The sequence below is a fragment of the Scleropages formosus genome, chromosome 9 (assembly GCF_900964775.1).
Source record: "Scleropages formosus chromosome 9, fSclFor1.1, whole genome shotgun sequence".
Lineage (NCBI taxonomy): Eukaryota > Metazoa > Chordata > Actinopteri > Osteoglossiformes > Osteoglossidae > Scleropages > Scleropages formosus.
In genome coordinates, this window is record NC_041814.1 from 4759068 (window position 1) to 4783093 (window position 24026).

The window sequence follows — 24026 nt, forward strand, 5'->3', positions numbered from 1 at the left end:
CCACCCTGGTTTAGTTTGGAGTTGTGTTCCTTTACAGATAACCTCCTATTCTGGTTGAGCAAATATACAATAGACTCTTATCTGCATGTTAATGTTCAACATCATACAGAGCTATAGTTGAATCTACATGTGATTGCAGCTGTTAATCTTTGCAGACTGTACCGATTCTGGGTTCTTAACAAAGACTTTGGAGCGGCCCATCTGGTACTGGTCCGTATCCATGTTGACAGAACACAGGAGGTGCTGGACACCTTGCCTTTCCTCTCCACGCCAGTATGGCCATGTCTCAGCTGTCAGGATTGCATACCTGTGGTGGGCAAACAGGGGACCATCACCCATATCTTTTCACGGTTGTCACCTGTCCCTCCTTTTTTTCAAAACAAATGACTTTGGCTCCTAGGGACATATGTAGCCAGCATCAAGACAAAAACAGCAGCATGAAAATTTTCCTGCGAAGCCCTGCCTACCTCTGCAGGAATTTATTGAATACACGGCGGTAGGCGAATCCAGCCCTCCTTACGCGGATGTTTTCCCGCAGTCCCAGGTATTCCACTTGGTGTCTCACCCTGTGCATAGACATAAAAGTTAGCTTCTTACTGGTCAATAACATACCAGGCTGGGTATCTGCAGACCTGTCCCATCTGACATTGATCAGTAATGGTGAGAGGCACCTGCTCTCTTCCCAGTCCTTTGGCCTCTTGGTCTCGTTGGGCTTGATGCAGCGGATATAGTGCGGGGTGCACTTCATCAGAGTGTTAACCAGGTCATTGGCTTGTTTCTGCAGATACAGCATGCTCAGTTACACTGTGATCCCCCCACCTAACTTGTATATTTTGCATACATGCATGTAGTGCTGATAAATTAACCTATGTCACATATTAGGAAGAATGGGGTTTCACTTGTATCACTGATTCCAAAAGCTTTCCTTGAGTGATCCAACAGTTAATGGTTTGATGACTAGTTTATTATTGGAGTGAAATGATCTAAAATTCGAATCCAACAAATACTTGGAATGTCATATAGTTCCTGGAGATAGTTGTTTCAAAAACGATTGTTTTCCATACATTCCAAGTGTTTGAACTCATGTTTATCACTATATGATGTTAACCTATAAATTGCTTTGGATAAAACCTTCCATTGAATGAAAATCATTTATAATGCCACACAATATTTGAAGCCACTTTTCCAGAAATGAGAAAAGTCTGAAAATTTGGGAAAGAAATATTTAGCTTGCATTACTCCTGCAGACATCTAATTTCACATAAAACAATCTCTAGGACATACAGATTAGTGCATATTCATTATATACCTTGCAATCCCAGGTCTTATCCTCTACTTTACAGTCTGATACTGCTTACAGCAGGGGTCACCAACATGGTGCCCGCGGGCACCAGGTCGCCCGCAAGGATCACATGAGTCGCCCGCGGGCCTGTTCTAAAAATAGCTCACCATAGCGCCACTTACCAGTAAGCTGCATCTAATTTTTTTTGTTGCTATTCTTTTTAAATCACACTTGCATTGGTGTAAATTTGAAAATGACAATATTAAAAAAAAAACTTTAAAAAATATTTCATATTAGATTAGAGCTAGCTGGTCTCCACGGCAACCGTTGCCGTAGAGAGCAGCTAGCGGGCGCAGTGAAGGGGAGGAGATGATTTACCCCCGAAAACATGGCAGAAAAAAGAAAGAAAACATATCATTTTCACAGTGAATGGGAGGAAGAGTTCTTTTTTACCACTGTGAAAGATTCCTGCGTGTGTCTCATTTGCGGGGTGACTGTGGCGACGGCAAAGCGGCACAATGTTGAGAGACATTTCAGAACGTGTCACGCAAGCTACCATGCTAACTACCCACCGGGCAGCGCATTACGAGTGGAAAAAGCCCGCGAGTTAAAGGCAGGTTTGTGCAAGCAGCAGTCTTTTTTCACGAGACCGGTGAAAAACCCCCAAAAAGCAAACTGGTAGCCCTTCACATTAATCGGTACCCAAGAAGTAGCTCTCAGTTTCAAAAAGGTTGGTGACCCCTGGCTTACAGTATTATGACAGAGCTGAGAAACACTAGCTCAGGGTTTGACTCAATGTCTGGAACACACACCTTGATCTTGGAGCTGGCAGTGGTGGGTCGTCCCTTCTTCTCAGTGTTTAGGTTTTCGGGGAAGAGACTGCAGATGAAATCACTATGAAAGGAAAGATGAAAGCAAACCCGTGGAACCTCTGTGGCATACTGTATCGAATAACAGGCACAGCACAGGCAATTTAACCTTAGAACCAGGGGTGTCCTGGTCCAGAATAAAAGTAAGGCTTGTAACCTGAAGGATGCTGGTTTAAGTCCTGCTTAAATACCCATGAGTAAAGTATTCGGCCTATATTAGCAGAATAAATTCAAGCTATACAAATTTATATCACTAAGTAACAAATCAATATAATTCCTTTAGCAATATTAAAGAAGTTGTTATGCTAATTCCACTGTGACATGTATCTTCAGTCAAATCTGTGTCAATACTTAAAAAATAATCAATGGGTAGGGAATGCAATGCTTCTTAAAAAAATCAGTGGGTAGGGCATGCAATGCTTCTGGTGGAGAAGGTACTCACTATTCACTGCTTTGCATCAGCTCAATGAGGTCCGTAAAAAGGACATCACGGTTTCGCTCACAGAAGCCATTGATGTCATATGATACCTGGACAGTAAGTAGACCACTCATTTATAAGAACTGTCAAATTCAAATTCGACGAGCTTTACTGGCATGAAATACTCATTTTGAACATGACCAAAACCAGACACTGTCAATTATACCTTTCTACTTTGACAGGTATTACCCTCTTCCCGAGTCAAGTCCTACACCTACCTTGCCTGCATAATGGTGGACGACAAACCCTGAGTTCCAGCTGTTGAAATGCTCATGCGTGCCCACAGCTGCCTGCAGCTTCTGCAGCAGTGTGCCGTCAGCCCCTTCACCCTTAGCATGCATGGTGGCACACACATCATCCAACACGCTCATGATACCTGGTGGGTTCTGTGGAAAGGTGCACATCAGCACAAGATCAGACAACATTAAAACAACATAAATTGAGACACTCAGGCATATCACCATGAAATTTAATTCCACTTGGCTGTATTTTCAGTTTTTCCCACCTCTGTATCAAAACATATAAAACTTATTTCTTTAAGTTATAAATTACTAACAATTTCTTTTTTCTGAGCATTGTCTCCCTACAACAAGACCTGAGGAGGCTGGCTGGCTGTTACAGAAGCACCCCATGCTGACTGAAGATGATGAGCAATTGTCATGATAGATGAGATGTACCTTGCAGAACTTGTAAATCAAACTACCATACAGCAACAATGCCATTATTGCCTGTAATCTGATTTAGAAGTCTTATTTAATCTAGAATGCCCAGTAGGGAGGGGTGGGCAGACACTAGCACTTGGACCCCCAGAGGTTTTTCTTCTCCCTCAACTTTCAGTTGGGAATTTTTGTTCCTTTCATCTGTGGCCAGTAGGCATACCTATAACTTTGATAAATGTATTGATAATGTGTGACGCTAATTCTGTAGTTTGTTTCCTTGCCTGATGCATTTGTTTCTTTGCCTGATGCATTTGTTTCTTTGCTGTTCAAGCACACTGTGTCACTGCGTGAGAAGAGTACTCTATAAAAATTGAATTGAACTGAACATTACACACACCTTCTGAACCGCTTGTCCCATATGGGGAACTGGAGCCTAACCCAGCAACTCAGGGCATAAGGCTAGAGAGGGAGGGGACACACCCAGGACAGGACACCAGTCCATTGCAAGGCACCCCAAGCAGGACTTGAACCCCAGACCAACTAGAGAGCAGGACCTGGTCCAACCCACTGCGCCACTGCACCCCCCTGAACATTACAGTTACATTTATTCATTTAGCAGATGCTTTTCTCCAAAGCGACGTACATCTCAGCAAAAATACAATTTGTGCATTACATTAAGAGAACGAGACATGACTGCAGACATGTGACTCTTAAATAAATCTAGTTTGTTACCTTCCACTTGCTGCAACCATATTCATCGCTTGAGTAGGTGTATAAAACGCAGGATAGATGAATCCTGATAACCTCCTACCATTTTTTTTTTTTAAACAATCACATACAATGCCGGAGTAGCGGCTGTATAAAGGCTTATGGGATGCTCATGAAGTTACATTGCATGAACATTTACACCCATACATGAGCTGGAGAGATCTTGGGTGGAATGGATCTGGAAAAGGTGAGTTTTCAGACCCTACTTGAATGTAGACAGAGTTTCCGCAGTTCTGAGTGAGAGGGGAAGGTTATTCCACCACAATGGAGCCAGAACCGAGAACCTCCGTGCTATACCTTTTGTGTGCGGGACCACCAAGTGAGTAGAAGTACACAAGCGAAGGGGTCTGGCTGGCTGGGGTGTAGCAGTTGATGAAGTACAATCAAGTTACATTACAGCACTAATGTAACTCTGAAGATTTTCACACAATTTGTGTAGTTCCAAGAAAAGTGCTATATGCATCTTGGAACGCAAACAGCTTAATGTAAATTTTATAATGTTCGTTATCACTAGACAGCGTTCAATAATTTGATATTTTAAGTAAAGAGCACTGCCTGCTTTGCTACTTATTTTGCACTTGCCAGGTCTCATCCACACCACATGTTGTATAAAGAGCATAGGGCTTACCAGTTTATTCTCTATAAGGTCACACACCACCTTATTGTTGAAGTACTCAATGGGAGTCCACTTAATGCCTTCTTGTACATACTCTTCCTGACAGCACAGGACAGACAGGGAAAGTTGTTACCACCAAACAATCTGTTCTCCCATGAATTTCTAATTTATTATATTCATTATATACATAAGTTGTATTATAATATTATGAGTCATTATATATATTTGTTTAAGATTCAAAGAAAGTACTTCACTTTTAATTTATTTCTGTTTGCAGAGATTTTTTTTCTAGTGAGCCTTGCATTCCTTACTCTTTTATGGTAACACTTGTTTAACTTAGTTTAGACCAAGTCCCTTATTTAATATGCAAAAATGTCCATTGTGTAAGTTACAATTTCAGAAGCTTTTCACCATTTACTTGTCCTTTACCTTATAAATTATTATTAAAATACAAAACTTAAAAAGGGGTCTATGTAACAATCAGGAGGAGGTACAAAATGAATAGCTTGACTTTACCTGTTCAGCTTTCAGTGTCAGTTCGATAAAGATCTGCTGCAGCTTCTCATTGACAAAGTTAATACAAAACTGCTCGAACCCGTTCCTCTGTCACAGATGGGGTGGGGGAACAGAATTGTTCACTAAATCCACTGTATGTCTTATGATTTTCCTTTCCACTAGTCCAGAGAAATTTTCAGATTTTTAATGTAGAATAGAGTTCCAGCTCTCTCTAACAGTTGCACCAGTTGTTCAAGAAAAACTGAATAAAATTACCTGGAATATTTCAAACCCATAGATATCTAGAACTCCAATGCTGTATTCTTCATATGGCTTCTGCATGGCTTTGTTAATAGCCTGAAGGAGAGGAAAGAACCAGCAAAAGATAGACCGTGTTCACAAGAGTGATACACCCTACATTTACAGTTTAAGAACTCTGTACAGCTGGGATATGGGTGTGTATTCGCAGTTTACACGCACAAAACAAGATCAGCAGTATTTGGTCAACTCACTGTGAGTTTACTTCATACTGCATGATGGGATGAAATGAGCTCTCTGAGAATATCTCATTTTCAGTGAATAACTCTCTATAGATCAAAACGTGAAATCAAGTCTGCTCCTGCTGTCCCTCTGAAATTGTATGTGTGTATGAATGAACATGTCAGTCCTGACTTGTTCATGTTTTAGTGTGTATCCCCATGCCTCTGACCTCCACCAGGTAATCAAACAAGCGTGCATAGAGAGCCTTTGCAAGGGCATCCCGGGTGTAGCAAGCCTGCTCCCTGTTCAGCGTCACGTTGATGGATTCGGACTTCCCTCCCCATTTGGAGTCCATCTTGCGGCTGGTCAGCTTTTCCTGCAGACGGTTCGCATTTATGCCCAGCAAGTAGGCCGGGAAGGCAAGCACTATGATGTGGTGAAAGCAAAGACCATTTGCATCAACAAGCACTCCAAAAACAATGCTCACAGTGAGAATGCATTTATGAGGAAACACAATTTGCAGAAAAATATAAGAACATTTGAGCCTTATGACAATGTGTATGTTGCTTACCTTACTGCTAATCGGGATTTTGAGCCCTTTCCGGTGGGGATACCTTTATGTGATTATATGTTGTGCAGCTACTTGTGTGTTGAACATTGGTGCATATGGTGGAAAGAAACAAACTAACTTTACTTAAGAATCACATGTCTGCAACTAGGTCTCTTTTTCCTAATGTAATGCGCAAATTGTGTTCTCTGAGATGCATGTCGGTTTGAAGAAAAACCTCTCTTAAATGAAGAAATGTAAATATTATTATTCCTCAGTATCTGATCACATTCATCCAAAAGTGACTTATTCAGTGAGATATGTTCACTGTGGGCATTTAGGGTATTATAACAGTGCTTAAATTAGCAAGCTTGAGGTTATACCTCATCTGTTGTACAGCACTTCCTTCTCTACGTGAGTGAGTGTGTCTGAGTGAGTGCTCACAAACAATATTTTCAGAAGGGTTGATCATAGCTATGCATTACTCACAGTCTGTGCTCTCCACCTGGCCACAATTCCCAGCCTCTACAAAGTTTATGTTGCCCAGGTGCAAAATTCCAGCCACAATCTGTAACACCTGAGTCTGATCGGCCTCTGCAATGCCAATCACATGCATGGCTTCCTGAAGGCAGAGAAATCAATCAAAATTTTGACTCCGACTGTAAGTGTGTATATATAAAATACTGTACATGTTGTACTGGCACCCAGAGGATGAACTTATTTCCATCACAAAACTCACAATGTAATGTTATGGTAATAAGGCTTTCAAAAGAGAACATTTTTGTAATAGAGAAATGATCTGCAGAATTTTATAAAAATTGTTAATTGGCTATATTATTGATTTTTAAGTGTAGGTATTTATATTGAATCTAGAGAAACTTGGGTTTAATACCAAGCAATATGCTTCCCCTGAGTTACTACACAGTATTAATGGTCTCTTTGCTTGAACTCTGGTTTAAATTTTAAAAAGATGAGTTATGAATAGTCTGTAGCTGGCACTCCTGCATTAGTCTTAGACACACACACACACACACACACACACACACACACACACACCACACACACACACACACACTGTCTGAAGCTGCTTGTCCTGAACAAGGTCGCGGCAAGCCAGAGCCTAACCTCGCAACACAGGATGCAAGGCTGGAGGGGGAGGGGACGCACTCAGGGCAGGACGCTAGTCTATCACAGGGCACCCCAAGCCGGACTTGAACCTTAGACCCATCAGAGAGCAGGACCCAGCCAAACCCACTGCACCCCCCCTTATTAGTCCTACAACAATGTCTAATATTTAATGGTTTAAATAAGTGTCTTTGAATAAACTTGGCAATCAACTTAGAACAGCTATAAAAATGGCTTCTGCCCCTTAGAAAACTCCATCTCCCCGAATGCCACAGAGCAGACTAAATCTGACAATTTGTTTGTCTGTTGCTAGTTTCCTTTTTCTTGAGCTGCTTTGTTCTATAATGGGTACTATATATAGAGACTGTGTGCAAAGTGAAAAATCTTATCACCCAACTATCTTACAATCTATTGCACAAACATACTGCAGAGGCTGTTTTTCTGACTTGTTTGGTAATAAAAGGTGTAACTGTTGACATTTTACCTCCAATGAAGTCCATTTTTTGAACTACCGGTAATGACTTGGTAAATTACTTAAATCACAAAAAATTAGGTATTATACACACACACACACACATTTTCAGAACTGCTTGTCCCATAAAGGGTCACGGGGAACCGGAGCCTACCCGGTAATACAGGGCGTAAGGCCGGAGGGGGAGGGGACACACCCAGGACGGGACGCCAGTCCATCACAAGGCACTCCAAGCGGGACTTGAACCCCAGACCCACCGGAGAGCAGGACCGTGGTCCAACCCACTGCGCCACCGCACCCCCTTACAGCTATTATAATATTATGATAATTTGTCATAAAATGTTTATCTAGATCAAAAATTGATGCAAAATTTTTCTGACTATGGGACTAACCAGATCTTCCTTTGCTCTACTAACTCCACATAGCAAAGAGATTCTACATCATTTGTGTTATATTGGTCAAAATACATGAACTCATCTGGATTGTGTAAAGGAACAAGGCCATCAATGCCAAGAGAGTAAGGATAGCTAACTAACTAGCTGCAGTAACACTGTGGGCCTATTTCACAGGAGGCCACATTTCCCCTTTTCCCCTTCAGTTTAAAAAGTGTAAAATTACTTCAGAGACTTGTATTTTCATTAATTTTTTTGTTAACAAAAGGGAGAAGTTGATCTTACCATAACACACAAGCACACACACTGCTTCTACTAGCTAAATAACAGAATGTGTAAAGTTAATATGGTTCTGTAATATTGGTTGCCTCAGACTGAAAACAGCTGAACTGATCTTTTATATATAAGTGATCCAATATGGTGGCACAGCAGGCACTACTGTTGCCTCACAGCACTTACGCTGTTTGGGTATATGTTTGAATCTGGTTCACTCTGTGTGGAGTGTGCATGTTCTTTCTGAGTCTGTGAGGGTTTCCAATCCAAATGCATGCAGTTCAGGAACTTAAGCAAAGCTAAACTTCCATAATGTATACTCCCTGGGAATCTGAGGGTTGGGTCACTGTGACCCTGAATGGGACAAGGGTTTGTTAAAGTTAGTTTATATTAGTATAGTGGGCCAAAACCAGGCAAAGCCCACCCCCATAAAACTTGACAGCTGCATCTGGGAGCATGTGGGGAGCTGTAGAATCACAAGCTTGGTGCACCCAATTATCCAAAAGCAATTAAAAGCACTTTTTTATGGGTGGTGAAGAGAGAGGATGATGCAGGTTGAAAGGATTGATACTGCAGCTTAGTAAATTAACTGGCTTATATTTGTATTGTGTTCTGGCATTCTGGTTGTTGTGTAGCTGGCTGTTCTTTGAGCTATTAAACATTCATGTTTTTGTTATTAAACTTGTTTGTCATATTTTGGGTTTGGTTGTGGGAAAGAAATATAAGACATCTAAAATGTTCCCACGCTCATTTCCTGCTTGATTACCTAGCATGCCTTGGTGCGCCACAATTATAAATTGCTTAGATTTTAGACATTAGGTGGCTGAAAAAAGTGGCCAGCTTCATTTAAACTACTCAGTGCTTCAGAAAATTATACCCAATTCAACACCTAGCCAAGAATATTTTAGCTGTAAGGGACATGGAAGTTCATGAAGGGACACAGAGGGCAGTGCATTCAAGAAGACTGTCATTATCAGAATAGTTTCAACTTTACCAATAGTATTTGCATTATATTTACTTATTTAGCAGATACTTTCTCCAAAGAGATATACAATGATTACTATGTAGTATTTAGCTAAAACCTCTATCTAAGGTGACTTACAGTGCTAGATACACTACACTAAACTCCCTTCCATCATTCACACATCTCTGTCAGCGCCTTGTGCACATTATGGATAGTAAACAATTAACCCAAAACACAAGCCTTGGGGTTGTAGCAGGAAATGCACACAAACACAAGAAGAACATGTAAACTCAGCATGAAACAGACTGAGCAGGATCAAACCCATGTTCAATGACACTGCCCAGGCATAGTGAGACCCCACCACCATCTGCTGTGCCACCATGCCCCTTGCTATTTAACTTATCAAAGGGCTGTCTTGGTTGTCTATTTATGTTTATTCATATATATTTTGAATGTTCTCCTCCGTGAACCGCCACCTTATCGTGGTGGAGGGGTTTGAGTGCCTGAATGAGTCCAGGAGCTATGTTGTCTGGGGCTACATGCCCCTGGTAGGGTCTCCCATGGCAGACAGGTCCTGGATGACAGACGAGACAAAGCGCGGTTCAAAAACCCCTTATGACGAAAAAATCAAGGCGTCCGTTTACCCCGCCCGGTATGGGGTCACCGGGGCCCCACCCTGGAGCCAGGCCTGGGGGGGGGGCTCGCATGCGAGCGCCTGGTGGCCAGGTCTATGCCCACGGGGCCTGGCCGGGCTCAGCCCGAAGCCACAACGTGGAGCCGCTCTTCGGTGGGCTCACCACCTGCCGGAGAAACCGTAAGGGGCCGGTGCATTGTGATTTGGGCGGTGGTCCGGGCCGAGTGCCCGGCCGATCCAAACCTCGGGCGCCAACTCTGGTTTTTGGGACTTGGAATGTCACCTCACTGGCGGGGAAGGAGCCTGAGCTGGTGCGGGAAGTTGAGAGATACCGTCTAGATATAGTCGGGCTCACTTCCACTCACAGCTTGGGTTCTGGAACCACTCTACTCGATCGAGGGTGGACTCTCCACTATTCTGGCGTTGCCCAAGGTGAGAGGCGGCGGGCTGGTGTGGGCTTATTAATAGCCCCCCAGTTCAGCCGCCATGTGTTGGAGTCTACCCCGGTGAATGAGAGGGTCATCTCCCTACGCCTTCGGGTCAGGGAACGGTCTCTCACTGTCGTTTGTGCTTATGCGCCTAGCGGCAGTGTAGAGTACCCGGCCTTTTTAGAGTCCCTGGGGGGCGTGCTGGAAAGCGCTCCCACTGGGGACTCTGTCGTTCTACTGGGGGACTTTAACGCCCACGTGGGCAGCGACGGTGATACCTGGAGGGGCGTGATTGGGAGGAACGGCCTCCCTGATCTGAACCCGAGCGGTGAGTTGTTATTGGATTTCTGTGCTAGTCGCAGTTTATCCATAACGAACACCATGTTCATGCATAAGGGTGTCCACCAGTGCACTTGGCACCAGGACACCCTAGGTCGGAGGTCGATGATCGACTTTGTAGTCGTTTCTTCTGACCTTCGGCCATATGTTTTGGACACTCGGGTGAAGAGAGGGGCTGAGCTGTCAACTGATCACCACCTGGTGGTGAGTTGGATTCGATGGCGGGGGAAAAAGCTGGACAGACCTGGCAGGCCCAAACGCATAGTGAGGGTCTGTTGGGAACGTTTGGCGGAGGCCCTTGTCAGAGAGGTCTTCAACTCCCACCTCCGACAGAGTTTCAACCAGGTCCCGAGGGAGGTGGGGGACATTGAGTCCGAATGGACTATGTTCCGCTCCTCCATTGTCGGTGCGGCGGTTCGGAGCTGCGGCCATAAGGTCTCCGGTGCCTGTCACGGCGGCAATCCCCGAACACGGTGGTGGACACCGGAAGTAAGGGATGCCGTCAAGCTGAAGAAGGAGTTCTATCGGGCCTGGCTGGCTCATGGGACTCCTGAAGCAGCTGACAGGTACCGACGGGCCAAACGGAGTGCGGCTCTGGCAGTCGCCGCGGCAAAAACTCGGGCTTGGGAGGAGTTCGGTGAGGCCATGGAGGAAGACTTTCGGTCGGCCTCAAAGAGATTCTGGCAAACCGTCCGGCGACTCAGAGGGGGGAAGCGGTGTTCCACGAACACTGTTTACAGTGGAAGTGGTGCGCTGCTGACCTCAGCTGAGGATGTTCTCGGGCGGTGGAAGGAGTACTTTGAGGATCTCCTCAATCCCTCCGACACGCCTTCCGTAGAGGAAGCTGAGGCTGGGGACTTGGAGGGGGACTCGTCCATTACCCTGGCTGAAGTTGCTGAGGTAGTCAAAAAACTCCTCGGTGGCAAGGCTCCGGGGGTGGATGAGATCCGCCCCGAGTTTCTCAAGTCTCTGGATGTTGTGGGGCTGTCTTGGCTGACACGCCTCTGCAGCATCGCGCGGAGTTCGGGAACGGTGCCTCTGGACTGGCAGACCGGGGTGGTGGTCCCTCTTTTTAAGAAGGGGGACCGGAGATTGTGTTCCAACTACAGGGGGATCACACTCCTTAGCCTCCCTGGGAAAGTCTATGCCAGGGTACTGGAAAGGAGAATCCGACCGATAGTCGAACCTCGGATTCAGGAGGAGCAATGCGGTTTTCGCCCTGGCCGTGGAACACTGGACCAGCTCTATACCCTCACTAGGGTGTTGGAGGGTTCGTGGGAGTTTGCCCAACCAGTCCATATGTGTTTTGTGGACCTGGAGAAGGCATTCGACCATGTCCCTTGTGGCATCCTGTGGGGGGTGCTTCGGGATTATGGGGTTCGGGGCTCGTTGCTACGGGCTGTTCGTTCCCTGTATGACCGGAGCAGGAGATTGGTTCGCATTGCCGGCAGTAAGTCAGACCTGTTCCCGGTGCATGTTGGACTCCGCCAGGGCTGCCCTTTGTCACCGATTCTGTTCATTATCTTTATGGACAGAATTTCTAGGCGCAGTCGGGGAACGGAGGGTGTCTGTTTTGGTGGCCGCGAGATCTCGTCTCTGCTTTTTGCGGACGATGTGGTCCTGTTGGCTTCATCAAGTCAAGACTTGCAGCGTGCACTGGGGAGGTTTGCAGCCGTGTGCGAAGCGGCGGGGATGAGAATCAGCACCTCCAAATCCGAGGCCATGGTTCTCAGTCGGAAAAAGGTGGATTGCTCCCTCCGGGTTAGGGGGGAGTTGCTCCCTCAAGTGGAGGAGTTTAAGTATCTTGGGGTCTTGTTCACGAGTGAGGGAAAAATGGAGCGGCAGGTCGACAGACGGATCGGTGCGGCGTCTGCAGTAATGCGGTCATTGTACCGGTCTGTTGTGGTGAAGAGGGAGCTGAGTCGTAAGGCGAAGCTCTCAATTTACCGGTCGATCTACGTTCCTACCCTCACCTATGGTCATGAACTCTGGATCATGACCGAAAGAATGAGATCGCGGATACAAGCGGCAGAAATGAGTTTCCTCCGCAGAGTGGCTGGGCGCACCCTTAGGGATAGGGTGAGGAGCTCAGTCACCCGGGAGGAGCTCGGAGTAGAGCCGCTGCTCCTCCGCATCGAGAGGAGCCAGTTGAGGTGGCTCGGGCATCTGTTCCGGATGCCTCCTGGACGCCTCCCTGGGGAGGTGCTCCGGGCTTGTCCCACTGGGAGGAGGCCTCGGGGCAGACCCAGGACACGTTGGAGAGACTATGTCTCCCGGCTGGCCTGGGAACGCCTTGGGGTTCCCCCAGAGGAACTGGAGGAGGTGTGCGGGGAGAGGGAGGTCTGGAGCACTCTGCTCGGACTGCTGCCCCCGCGACCCGGCCCCGGATAAGAGCGGAGGAAGATGGATGGATGGATGGATTTTGAATGTTTTATTTGTAGATATAGCTCACCTAAGTCATGCCATATATTGTGAGTGACACTTTAACAGAAATCATGTCAAAACATCTGAAAGTTGAATAGGAAGTAGTAGTTCCGAAGAAGCTATTTTCCTTTCAACCAGTGCATACAAAAAGAAAATGTCAATGAATTACCAAAATAATAGTACTGTACCATGGTTTCCTGGAAGTCCTTGCTGTCTATAGTACCATCAACTTTGTAGGTGCCAGACTGATTCAAGAAGTAGAAATAGTCTGGGGTCATGATCCCTAGTGCTTCTTTCTGTTGGGCAGAGGCTCCCTCCAACAGCTGAACAAAACAGAGAAAGCAAATATATTTACTTCTTTAAGCAAACTTTTTTGAATCTACTCTGAACTGTGCTCAAATCAGGTTTAGGGAAACTTGCTGGTTGAAACTGTAACACTGATAGAATCATTTCAGAGATTTCGAGCAAATAAGGGGAAAAGAGATGAGAACATACAGAAAAAATAAATGACAGGGAAGGGACCAACAAATATAATTTAACAAATATGCCCCAGGATGAATGAGTTGCATCCTGAGTGGAGACAGACCTGATAGAAGATGTGGAAGTTCCTCTCATTCTCATTCTGACTCACTACCCTGGACTTCTCAAGTAGAAAGTTTGAAATCTTGCCCCCATCTGGTTCTCCTCCACGACTGAATTGGATCTCAAAGTATTTACCCTGTTAGTCCAGAAACAAAATTACAGATACTTGTCCTTTTCAAGGCACCAGTCAACTCTGGGACAATACTACAGCATTATACAGTCTTTCCAAACCAGTTAATTAAATTTTATTTTTTAGCCAGAATTAATTTATGCAGACATACTGTAGTTATAACTGATTGTTTCTTTGATTTAAGTAACTTTTTCTTTATTTTATTCAGCAGAGCATCTAATCTATGTTAGATTCAACAGTATTAGACAGTGCTAAAGAACCCCATTGTACTCGAAAACCACAAAAACAGTTGTTTCAGACAAAACTCCAAAGTGTTGTTTGCACATTTACAGACGTATGCAAATTTGTACCTCTGTTGGGGTACAAGCTAAGGATGATATGCTTGTGAAAAAGTTTCAGACACAAATCGGAAGCAGAGTACACAGACCCGCTGTGGTGAAGGCTGGATAATGGGGGAGGGTGCAGGGTAGGGGCTTGGTGGTAGTAGAGGTTCATTAGATTGGCTAGCCAGGCATGCTTTATGATAAACCACAGGCACAGGAGCTACACTAGGCAGTCCTGAATCTGATACTTGCTGCACAATCTGCAACTTTGAAGGTTTCTGACAGAGTGTGCAGCAACTGAAAGACCACCAGAGACATGGATCTAGAGTTACACTGATCTCTACATTTTACATTTATCATGTAACATTTTTTACATAACATTTTTCTCCAAAGTGACTTAGAGTGTTAAGCTACTTACAGTGATTTATACAACTGGGTCATTTTTACGGAAGTAACTTAGGGCAAGTGTCTTGATCAAGGGTACTGCAGCATGAGGTGAAATTCAAACCTGGGCCTTACAAGTACAAACCAACAGCTCTAACCATTACATACACCACATGCTGCCCAATTAATGCGTAATTAACTTCAGTTAGATGGAAGGACAAAAAACTGCTAGAGACTATTCATATATTGTTGTGCAAACATGTGCAAGATGGTCTTTGTAAATATTACCACATGTACAGTATCTCTCAGGATAAGACCTATTATATGAGCTGGAAATGAAAGCAGCAGCAGGGCGACAGTCATGAAGGTGTCATGGCAGGACTTACAAAGCGGCTTGAGTTATTGTTACGGACAGTCTTGGCATTCCCGAAGGCCTCCAGCAGTGGGTTGGACTGCAGGATGATGTCCTTTACATGCTGAAATTAACAGAAATTTATCAGGAAAAGAAGAGTTAATTTTGGCAGCAAATATTTTAAAACCTGAATCTTGATTACTCAGCAGTCTACTGTAATTAATGTAAAATTTACAAATATAACAGATAATATCTCTTTGCACTATAACTGAGGTTGATAATGTATTATGCTAGTCTGTAATTAACCATCTTTGTTTCTTTGTCTGATGTATTTGTTTCTTTGCCTTATGGCTGTGTTCAAGTGTCATTGTGTGAGAAGAGCACTCTATAAAAATAAATTGAATTGAACTGAATTGAATTGAATTTTCACACATACTTTTTATGCACTGGTGTACAGTATCAGTCAAAAGAATGCATTTTGAATACACTTTGTAATATGGTCTGCATTTCTATGAGACAAACTGGACAGAAGGATGAAAGCAAAGCAACACACAAGTGTCCTACATCTCTGAATACTGCTGGGAGGACATGTGGGGTCATTTCCTGATGATGGCACATAAACATATGGATTTCATGTATCAGCAGAATGTATCAGTACCTGTACTTTCGATCCCCCTCCAGACACTTTGGAGATGTAGCCCATGATGTACTTGGCAGCCACTGTCTTCCCAGCTCCGCTCTCCCCGCTGGCACCACACAAAGAGAGGCAAGCACATGTGCACAGGGACAAGCAGACACACCCACACACAAATATACAAAGAGGTAAAAATAAGCAGACAAAACCAAAAACAGACACATACATGAGTACAGATACAACATACAGATACATGGACATATGAACCGGCACATAGGTAAACATATACAGAGAAATATGCACATACAGACATGCAGGGACAAAGACATGCAACACATTAGTTAATTTTTCTAGAAGTCATTATTTAAATAAAGTTCACTGCATGCAGCCACCATCATAGGTGAGATCATAGGAAACTACAGAGAATGTTGTGTGTTGCTGCTGGTTTCCGAGTGACTGTGTAACATATGTGTTTCCCCCCACCCCCCGCTTTTCTGACAAGCTACAGATGCCTGCAACATAACAAGCAATGTCATGGTGATGTGAAGCTTTGATCTACTGACAAAGACTTTGTGCTATCAATTTTGGAAATAACATCAGGAAGGAAGCGCTTTATCTGCTGCTTTGTTACGAAGAAGTCAGTGTATACCAGGAACAGTTAACAAACAGGAAGACAGCAATGTTAAGCAGGTAGAACCAAAGAGGTCAAAGACTTGGCCTGTCATGTATCTACCAGAGGAGCAGATTAAAGGGCCAGTTCGCCTTTATGGGTTAAGCAGGAACATAACTGCACTTAACATAAAAAGTTTTACAGGACCATTTTAAGTATGTGCACAGTTCCACATAGCTGCTCTCTGCATCCATTGTTGGGTCTTCGTCTTAGATCCTCCCGTGCTGTTGGGCACATTGGGCGATGAGGTCTCTCCACTGCTGCCTGTCCTCTGCCAGCTCTTCAGCTTCATTCCAGGATACGCCAGCGAACTTAAGATTGTTGATGAAGGTTTGATGTCAGGTGGTGCGGGGGACAGCCCCGGCCATGCCTGGCCCCTGGGGGGCACCAGTGCATTGCCACCCGGGGAATGCGATGTCGTTGCATTTGTAGAATATGCCCGGCTAGCCTGAGTCGCCGTTGCGTGATTGTAACTTGAAGGCTGCTGGAATTTCCCCGGTGCAAGACTTCTTCGTTCGTAATGCGGTCGATGTACTGGATCTTGAGAATCCGCCGGAGACATCGTTGGTGGAATGCGTTTATCCTGCGAACAGTGTTCGCCGTTAGCTTCCAAGTTTCGCATGAGTAGAGTACGACAATGGAGGTGTATAGTCGTAACTTAATCTTGAGGGAGACTGAAGCTGACGTCCAGATGTGCTGGAGGCGACGGAAAACGACCAAAGCTTTCCTGATCCGATGCTGGACATTGGTCTCGGTGTCACCATCGTGACAAACAATGCTTCCCAATTAGGTGAATTTCTCCACTGTCTCCAGTCATGTCGCGTCAACAGCGATGTTGGCTGGCATGCCTACGGGTCCGGTTTTCATGATCTTCGATTTTTCTCAGCTGATATGCAGGCCGATCTTACTGGCTTTGTGGCTGAGTCTCTTGGTTGCGTTTTGGAGCTGGGTTTCGTCTTCGGCGAGCAGGGCCACGTCGGCGGCAAAATCTAGATCTGTCAAGCGATCTAGATCCATCCAAGGGATGCCTGCTTCAACATACACAGTTGCCTTTTTCATGATGAAGTCAAGGGCAACGAGAAAGAGGATCGGTGAAAGGATGCAGCCCTGGCAGACGCCAGTAGTGATTTCAAAAAAAGCTGTGTGCCCTGTGTCAGTCCTTACGTAGCATGAGGAGTTAAGATACAGATCCTTAAAGACGGTGACGAAGGCTTCTGGGACGCCATAGACCCAGAGGATCGCCCACAACGAGTCTCGATGGATACTGTCGAATGCCTTGATATAAATTGCATGGCGATATTCCACACATTGCTTGATGATATTTTGTAGGGTGAAGATCTGCTCGCAGCAGGAGCGGTCATTATGGAAACCTGTCTGCTTTTCTTGCAGTCGTTGGTCGATGGCGCGGCACAAACAATGTAAAAGAACAGTGCAGAAAGCCTTCTCTGGAACCAAAAGGAGAGTGATGCCTCGCCAATTTGCGCAGTCGGTGACATTGCCTTTCTTGGGGAGCCGAACGATGACGCCTTTTCTCCAATCCTCAGGGACTTTCCCCTGGAGCCAGCAGATGTTGAATAGGCGGGTCAGCTGCACGACCAGGGGCTGACCACCCGCTTTCAGGAGCTCTGGGTTGATCTCATCGAGTCCAGCCGCCTTATTGTTCCGGAGCCCTTTGATGGCCATCTTCGTCTCTTCGATCGAAATATCGCCCATGTTGACATCTAGGTCGTTATGCGCCTCTTCTACGGTGAAATCGTACATGGCAGGTTAGGCTGGTTGAGGATGTCTCGAAAATGTTCTATCCACCTTTTGTCCTGTTCAGCTTTGGTCAGGAGAAGCTTTCCATGTTTATCTTTAATTAGGATGTTCGAATATCGGAGGCCATGGTTCTCAGTCGGAAAAAGGTGGATTGCCCTGTCCGGGTTAGGGGGGAGTTGCTCCCTCAAGTGGAGGAGTTTAAGTATCTCGGGGTCTCGTTCACAAGTGAGGGAAAAATGGAGCGGCAGGTTGACAGACAGATCGGTGCGGCGTCCGCAGTAATGCGGTCATTGTACCGGTCTGTTGTGGTGAAGAAGGAGCTGAGTCGTAAGGCGAAGCTCTCAATTTACCGGTCAATCTACGTTTCTACCCTTACCTATGGTCATGAACTCTGGATCATGACCGAAAGAATGAGATCGCGGATACAAGTGGCAGAAATTGAGTTTCCTCCGCAGGGTGGCTGGGCGCACCCTTAGGTATAGCGTGAGGAGCTCAGTCACCTGGGAGGAGCTCGGAGTAGAGCCGCTGCTCCTCCGCATCGAGAGGAGCCAGTTGAGGTGGCTCGGGCATCTGTTCCGGATACCTCCTGGATGCCTCCCTGGTGAGGTGTTCTGGGCATGTCCTACTGGGAGGGCCCTCGGGGCAGACCCAGGACACGTTGGAGAGACTATGTCTTCCGGCTGGCCTGGGAACGACTTGGGGTTTCCCCAGAGGAACTGGAGGAGGTGTGCGGGGAGAGGGAAGTTTGGAGGACTCTGCTTGGACTGCTGCCCCAGCGACCTGGCCCCGGATAAGCGGAAGAAGATGGATGGGATGTTCGAATAGCTCTGCGATCTCGTGAGCTCGCTAACGATTCGGTAAAGTGTTCTGGAGTCGCCGTGATCCGCCACGTCCTGGGCCTCCGCCCCTTTCGTAGGAGCCAGTCTTTCTTGTCTTAATGACATGATTGTTTGACTTGACGGTCGAGGTCGGCGTATAGTGTAGTTGCAAGTGCTTGTTCATTCCCAGCATCAGCCTGATCCCTACGCTGTTTCGCTCTTCGTCTTTCATCGATCAGTCGCCATGGATGGATCCATCGTTCTTTATTCTTTCCCCGTCGGCGCCCAATCTTCTTGTCTGCACAACTCCGGATGATGGTTTTCATCATCATCCAACTGTCTTCAATGTCGGCAATATCAGCAAGGGTTTCAAACTGATTTCGGAGGTCAAGTGCAAACCCTTTGGTGGTATCTTGGTCTTTAAGCTTTTCTAAGGCAAACGGACGCTTGACCACGACTTGTCTTTGGCGTTTGAGTTTGAGCTTGAGATTCGCCCAGACTAGATAATGATCAGAGCCAACTTTGTTACTGTGGAGAAAAACTGAAGATACCTGGAATGCACAATCTTACACTGCCTTCCCCCATTCCTGAGAGTCAAAACTGACACCCATTCATACCAAAATATCAGTAAATCATAATAAAATACACCCAGTAAGTGTAATAGTTAAAATTAATGGAGCCTAACCTGGTAATACAGGGAGCAAGCCTAGAGGGGGAGGGGCCACACCCCAGAGGGGATGTCGGTCCGCCGTAAGGTACCCCAAGCAGGACTCAAACCCCAGACCCACCAATATTATATGATAATAAACTTACTTACACACATGCACACATTTGCTGAAACCACTTGTCCCAAGCAGGGTCGCGGCAAACTGGAGCCTAACTGGGCAACACAGGGCGTAAGGCTGGAGGGGGAGGTGACACACCCAGGACAGGACGCCAGTCTGTCACAAGGCACCCCAAACAGGACACAAACCCCGACCTACCAGAGAACAGGATCCAGCCAAGCCCGCTGCACCACCACACCCCCCACTATGATAAACTTATAAAATCTAACTCTTAAATCTTAAAATTAACTTAATAAATGATTATGATTTGCACACCTGATTCTACTTACCTACTTGATTTAAGCAATACAACTTGGCGTTCATTATTTTTGCACCTGAACTATTTCAGTTTTTCTAATGCAACATATGCTTCATATTTTACATTTTATAAAGCAACATACGGAATTGGTAAATACACACCTATTATGTCAGATTAGAAAGACTGGTTCTCATTAAATAACGAATTTGTGGTCAAACTGAGATACATGACGGCTTCACATACTTTCAAGCAGCACTATATATGGAACTCAGTTTAAATGTACTAATTCAACCTTTAATGTAAATAAACAAAACAAGAATAAAAAGAAAAGAAATCTGGGAAAACACACACACACACACACACACACACACACATTTTCAGAACCGCTTGTCCCATACGGGGTCACGGGGAACCGGAGCCTACCCGGTAACACAGGGCGTAAGGGACACACCCAGGACGGGACGCCAGTCCGTCGCAAGGCACCCCAAGCGGGACTCGAACCCCAGACCCACCGGAGAGTAGGACTGGGGCCCAACCCACTGCGCCACCGCACCCTCTGGGAAAACAATGCAAATAAATTCATGCTAACTGAACAAGTTCATATTGTTTGAAAATCCAAACGAAGGCCATCATTACCAAGATAGAGATGAAACCAGCAAATAAGGCATAATGGAGCCTGTGAACTGAGAACACAAAATGCGCTTCTACTCTACACTGTAATTGGGAAGTGGGAGGTATGATGGCTCTGGTTTCACACTATTTAGCTGTTGAGAGGTGTGTGAAATCCAAATTTGGCCTTTGTAAACGTCAAGAAATGCATCTTAGGCTAAAGTAGATCATTAGCCGAATGTATGGATTTTGAAATATGACTGTGTATACATGGGAATGATTGTTGAGAATGAGGTCTCAGGCTTCCATGACAGAACTAGATTTAAAGAATTTTTTAAAATTTCCAAACTATGTGGAACATTTTGTGCTTTCATGTTCTGCAACTCAAAGTTTATGGAACTAGATTTCAAACAGAGGAAATAGTCAAACTTTTGCCTTGACTACATAAGGTGATATCATAAGCATCAATATATTGCTCACTAGCTGGTTATGTTACAATGAATTTTTGCAGATACAAACACTTGCTTCATTTACTTAGTTATTTATTTTCAATTACATTTCCTTCACTTGTTTTCCAAAACATCTGCATGTGGAAGAGGCCAAACAACCCGTATTTAGTACATCAGCTTTTTGTCACAGTATTTACAGCTCCTGTATGATGTTTGAGTGCTTGTAACCAGTAACAAGATAATGCATGTTGCAAAATGTTTACGCAATGAACAAGTCAACAATCGGCATTGCGTAGGAATTTTTGGCGACAAGAATTTTTATTTTCCATAATTTTAAATAAGTTTTAAATTTATACTGCTCAAGGTTAATATTAGTTAAAAGTCTTACCATTTTTAAAAAATATATAAATATATGACTTTCTAGAGGCTAAGTTATAAATAAATCAAGGGTCAACTGCATTGTTTAGCTTTTATTAATTGTATAGATAAAAAGAAAGCTGAAAGTGACCAGAAGATGATGAAAAATGCACATATTTATGTGATGAATCAATTCCCCATGATACATAATAAGAGGCTGTAGCAATATCTTTCTTTCAATGTCAGTGAGTTTTAATTTTAATGTTGGGGATTTTTTTCAGATTGTAACATATCTATATTAAGCTTTTATTGATTATGGCTTGGGGGGGCGCGGTGGCGCAGTGGGTTGGACCACAGTCCTGCTTTCCGGTGGGTCTGGGGTTCGAGTCCCGCTTGGGGTGCCTTGCGGCGGACTGGCGTCCCGTCCTGGGTGTGTCCCCTCCCCCTCTGGCCTTGCGCCCTGTGTTGCCGGGTAAGCTCCGGTTCCCCGTGACCCCGTAAGGGACAAGCGGTTCTGAAAATGTGTGTGTGTGTGTGTGATTATGGCTTAGTTGTAAAATTGACTATGGATTTGTAAACAAATTGAGTTATGAACTGAATTCCAGTCCAAGTTCAATCTGAAATGTGCGGCACCATTGTGTTTGTAGTCAGTGTCACATATCATCTCTCCAAGTCATAACTTACAACAGCTTGTCTCTAGTCACGCATGGAAACGATGTTTTCAAAATTTTCTGTGAATAAATCTGTTAGCTATTACAAGACAAATATATTGATGTCATTTCGGAACAGATTACAGTTTATCACACTCAAGCTATTAGAAGACACGACCTTAAACAACTGAATATAGTCAAAAATTTGTAGAGGGTGTTATCATAGAAAGTATTCTCAGTAATCAATCTTTACAAAAACACGAGGTATAAAATTAAAAAATAAGAAAAAAAAATAACTGAAGATGTGGTCACCTGATAATGACACACTGGTTCTCGCCATCTATCATCATATTCCTATACATGTTGTCTGTCAGCGCGTAGATGTGTGGTGGGTTTTCATACTGGGCCTGAAACATTGGGAGGGGAGCACAGGGTGGGAGAAAATCTGTTAAAGTGACCAAAATGATAGATATCTGTCTACACTACAGCGCAGAGGCAGGGCACTCACTCACCGCCCCCTGGTACAGTTCAATCTCTCTGTCGGTGAAATAGGGCATCTGCTTGAAAGGGTTCACTGATATGAGCACAGGGCCAATGTATGTCTGCAGTTACCAGTTAAGCAAAAGACAGCTGGAATCACAGTTCAATACCAGGTCTCCATCATCATTTGGTGCATCTCTCTGAAGCTCAGTCTGTTGTGTCATTTGCATGACTACTGCTGGCAAAACACTTTTTATTTTCCAGGTCATTAAGAGATATTTAAAATATCTGATGTCAACATATGACAGTAATTCCCCTTTTTTGGAGTATGGGTCATTTTCTCATTTCTGCAAAAAAGGAAAGCTCATATATAAGAAACAGAAACGTCATGTCTCATTTAAAAACAGGAAGAAAGGCATTTACCCACCACTGTGACTGCTGCCAGCTGATTAGTGCTCTGATCGTACTGAAAGTCTTCTGATAACTAAGGTACTGCGGATAAACCTTTAGCAAGTCCAACACATCATGGTGAATCTTCCCCTTTTTCGCCTGCCAGAAAGTCTTTACATTGCAAATTCTCAGAATTGCCTTCAAAGCCTGATAGAATTGTACTACAATCATGCAGGTGTGTAGAAGGCAACAGCACAAGGAAAGTTTGTGAAATATTCCAAATATACCTTGGGTAATGTATTTCATTGTATTCAGTACATTACAAAAACAGAATCCAAAATTAATTTGTGGAAATATTTAAATAGCCCCAATATATTTATTAGATGGGGGGGTGCGGTGGCGCAGTGGGTTGGACCGGGTCCTCCTCTCTGGTGGGTCTGGGGTTTGAGTCCCACTTGGGGTGCCTTGTGGCGGACTGGCGTCCCGTCCTGGGTGTGTCCCCTCCCCCTCCGGCCCTATGCCCTGAGTTGCCAGGTAGGCTCCGGTTCTCCGCAACCCCATATGGGACAAGCGGTTCAGAAGGTGTGTGTGTGTGTGTGTGTGTGTGTGTGTGTGTGGGGGGGGTATTTATTAGATTTTTAATTAGCCATAACTCTATCTGAGCTTCAGGTTGTAACAGGACCCTAGTGCACAGTAAACAAATTAAATAACTGTAGAATTAACTGAGACACCAGATAACATAATGCAGAGAGGACCACTGAAATAGGGAAGTACTGTATAGGTGCTGTTGACTCACCCAACGACTGCAAAACAGGAACAAGTGCTTGCACAGACCTTTTAGAGGTTTTTTGCTCTGACTCACATCTGTGATTAATGTACATATCCTCAGGCAAATACATTTCTTTCTAATTCATATGAAATTTTTGTCAGTTTCAGCAAGCTGTTTTGTGATTGAATTTGTGAGTATTTCTGCAAGATACAGTTATAACCATCTGAAATTGTCTATGTGTACCAATGAATGGACTGCTGGCCTTTTTTTACTGTGCGCAATGTAAAATAAAGTAATAATTTGAACAATGAAAATGAAATTAAAAATAACCAATGATGCTTAA

General features: G+C 44.6%; 1 protein-coding gene across 2 annotated transcripts in view; it reads right to left on the reverse strand.

The window, feature by feature from the left end:
* The window catches only part of myo1f (myosin IF), a 39502-nt gene that overhangs the window by 7854 nt on the left and 7622 nt on the right, over window positions 1–24026 (reverse strand). For both annotated transcript variants that reach the window (XR_001964963.1, XM_018728324.2), the window contains exons 3-19: window positions 22557–22646; window positions 22357–22451; window positions 15675–15762; window positions 15051–15140; window positions 13832–13963; window positions 13434–13568; window positions 6684–6816; window positions 5877–6073; window positions 5444–5524; window positions 5189–5275; window positions 4685–4771; window positions 2848–3015; window positions 2594–2679; window positions 2095–2176; window positions 672–778; window positions 468–566; window positions 163–307 (exon numbers count right to left, since the gene is read on the reverse strand). Coding sequence is in view for 1 of the 2 variants with exons in the window: in XM_018728324.2 (XP_018583840.1) it covers window positions 163–307; window positions 468–566; window positions 672–778; window positions 2095–2176; window positions 2594–2679; window positions 2848–3015; window positions 4685–4771; window positions 5189–5275; window positions 5444–5524; window positions 5877–6073; window positions 6684–6816; window positions 13434–13568; window positions 13832–13963; window positions 15051–15140; window positions 15675–15762; window positions 22357–22451; window positions 22557–22646 (1902 nt within the window). In the remaining variant the exon portion in view is untranslated. The remainder of the gene's footprint in view (window positions 1–162; window positions 308–467; window positions 567–671; window positions 779–2094; window positions 2177–2593; window positions 2680–2847; window positions 3016–4684; window positions 4772–5188; window positions 5276–5443; window positions 5525–5876; window positions 6074–6683; window positions 6817–13433; window positions 13569–13831; window positions 13964–15050; window positions 15141–15674; window positions 15763–22356; window positions 22452–22556; window positions 22647–24026) is intronic.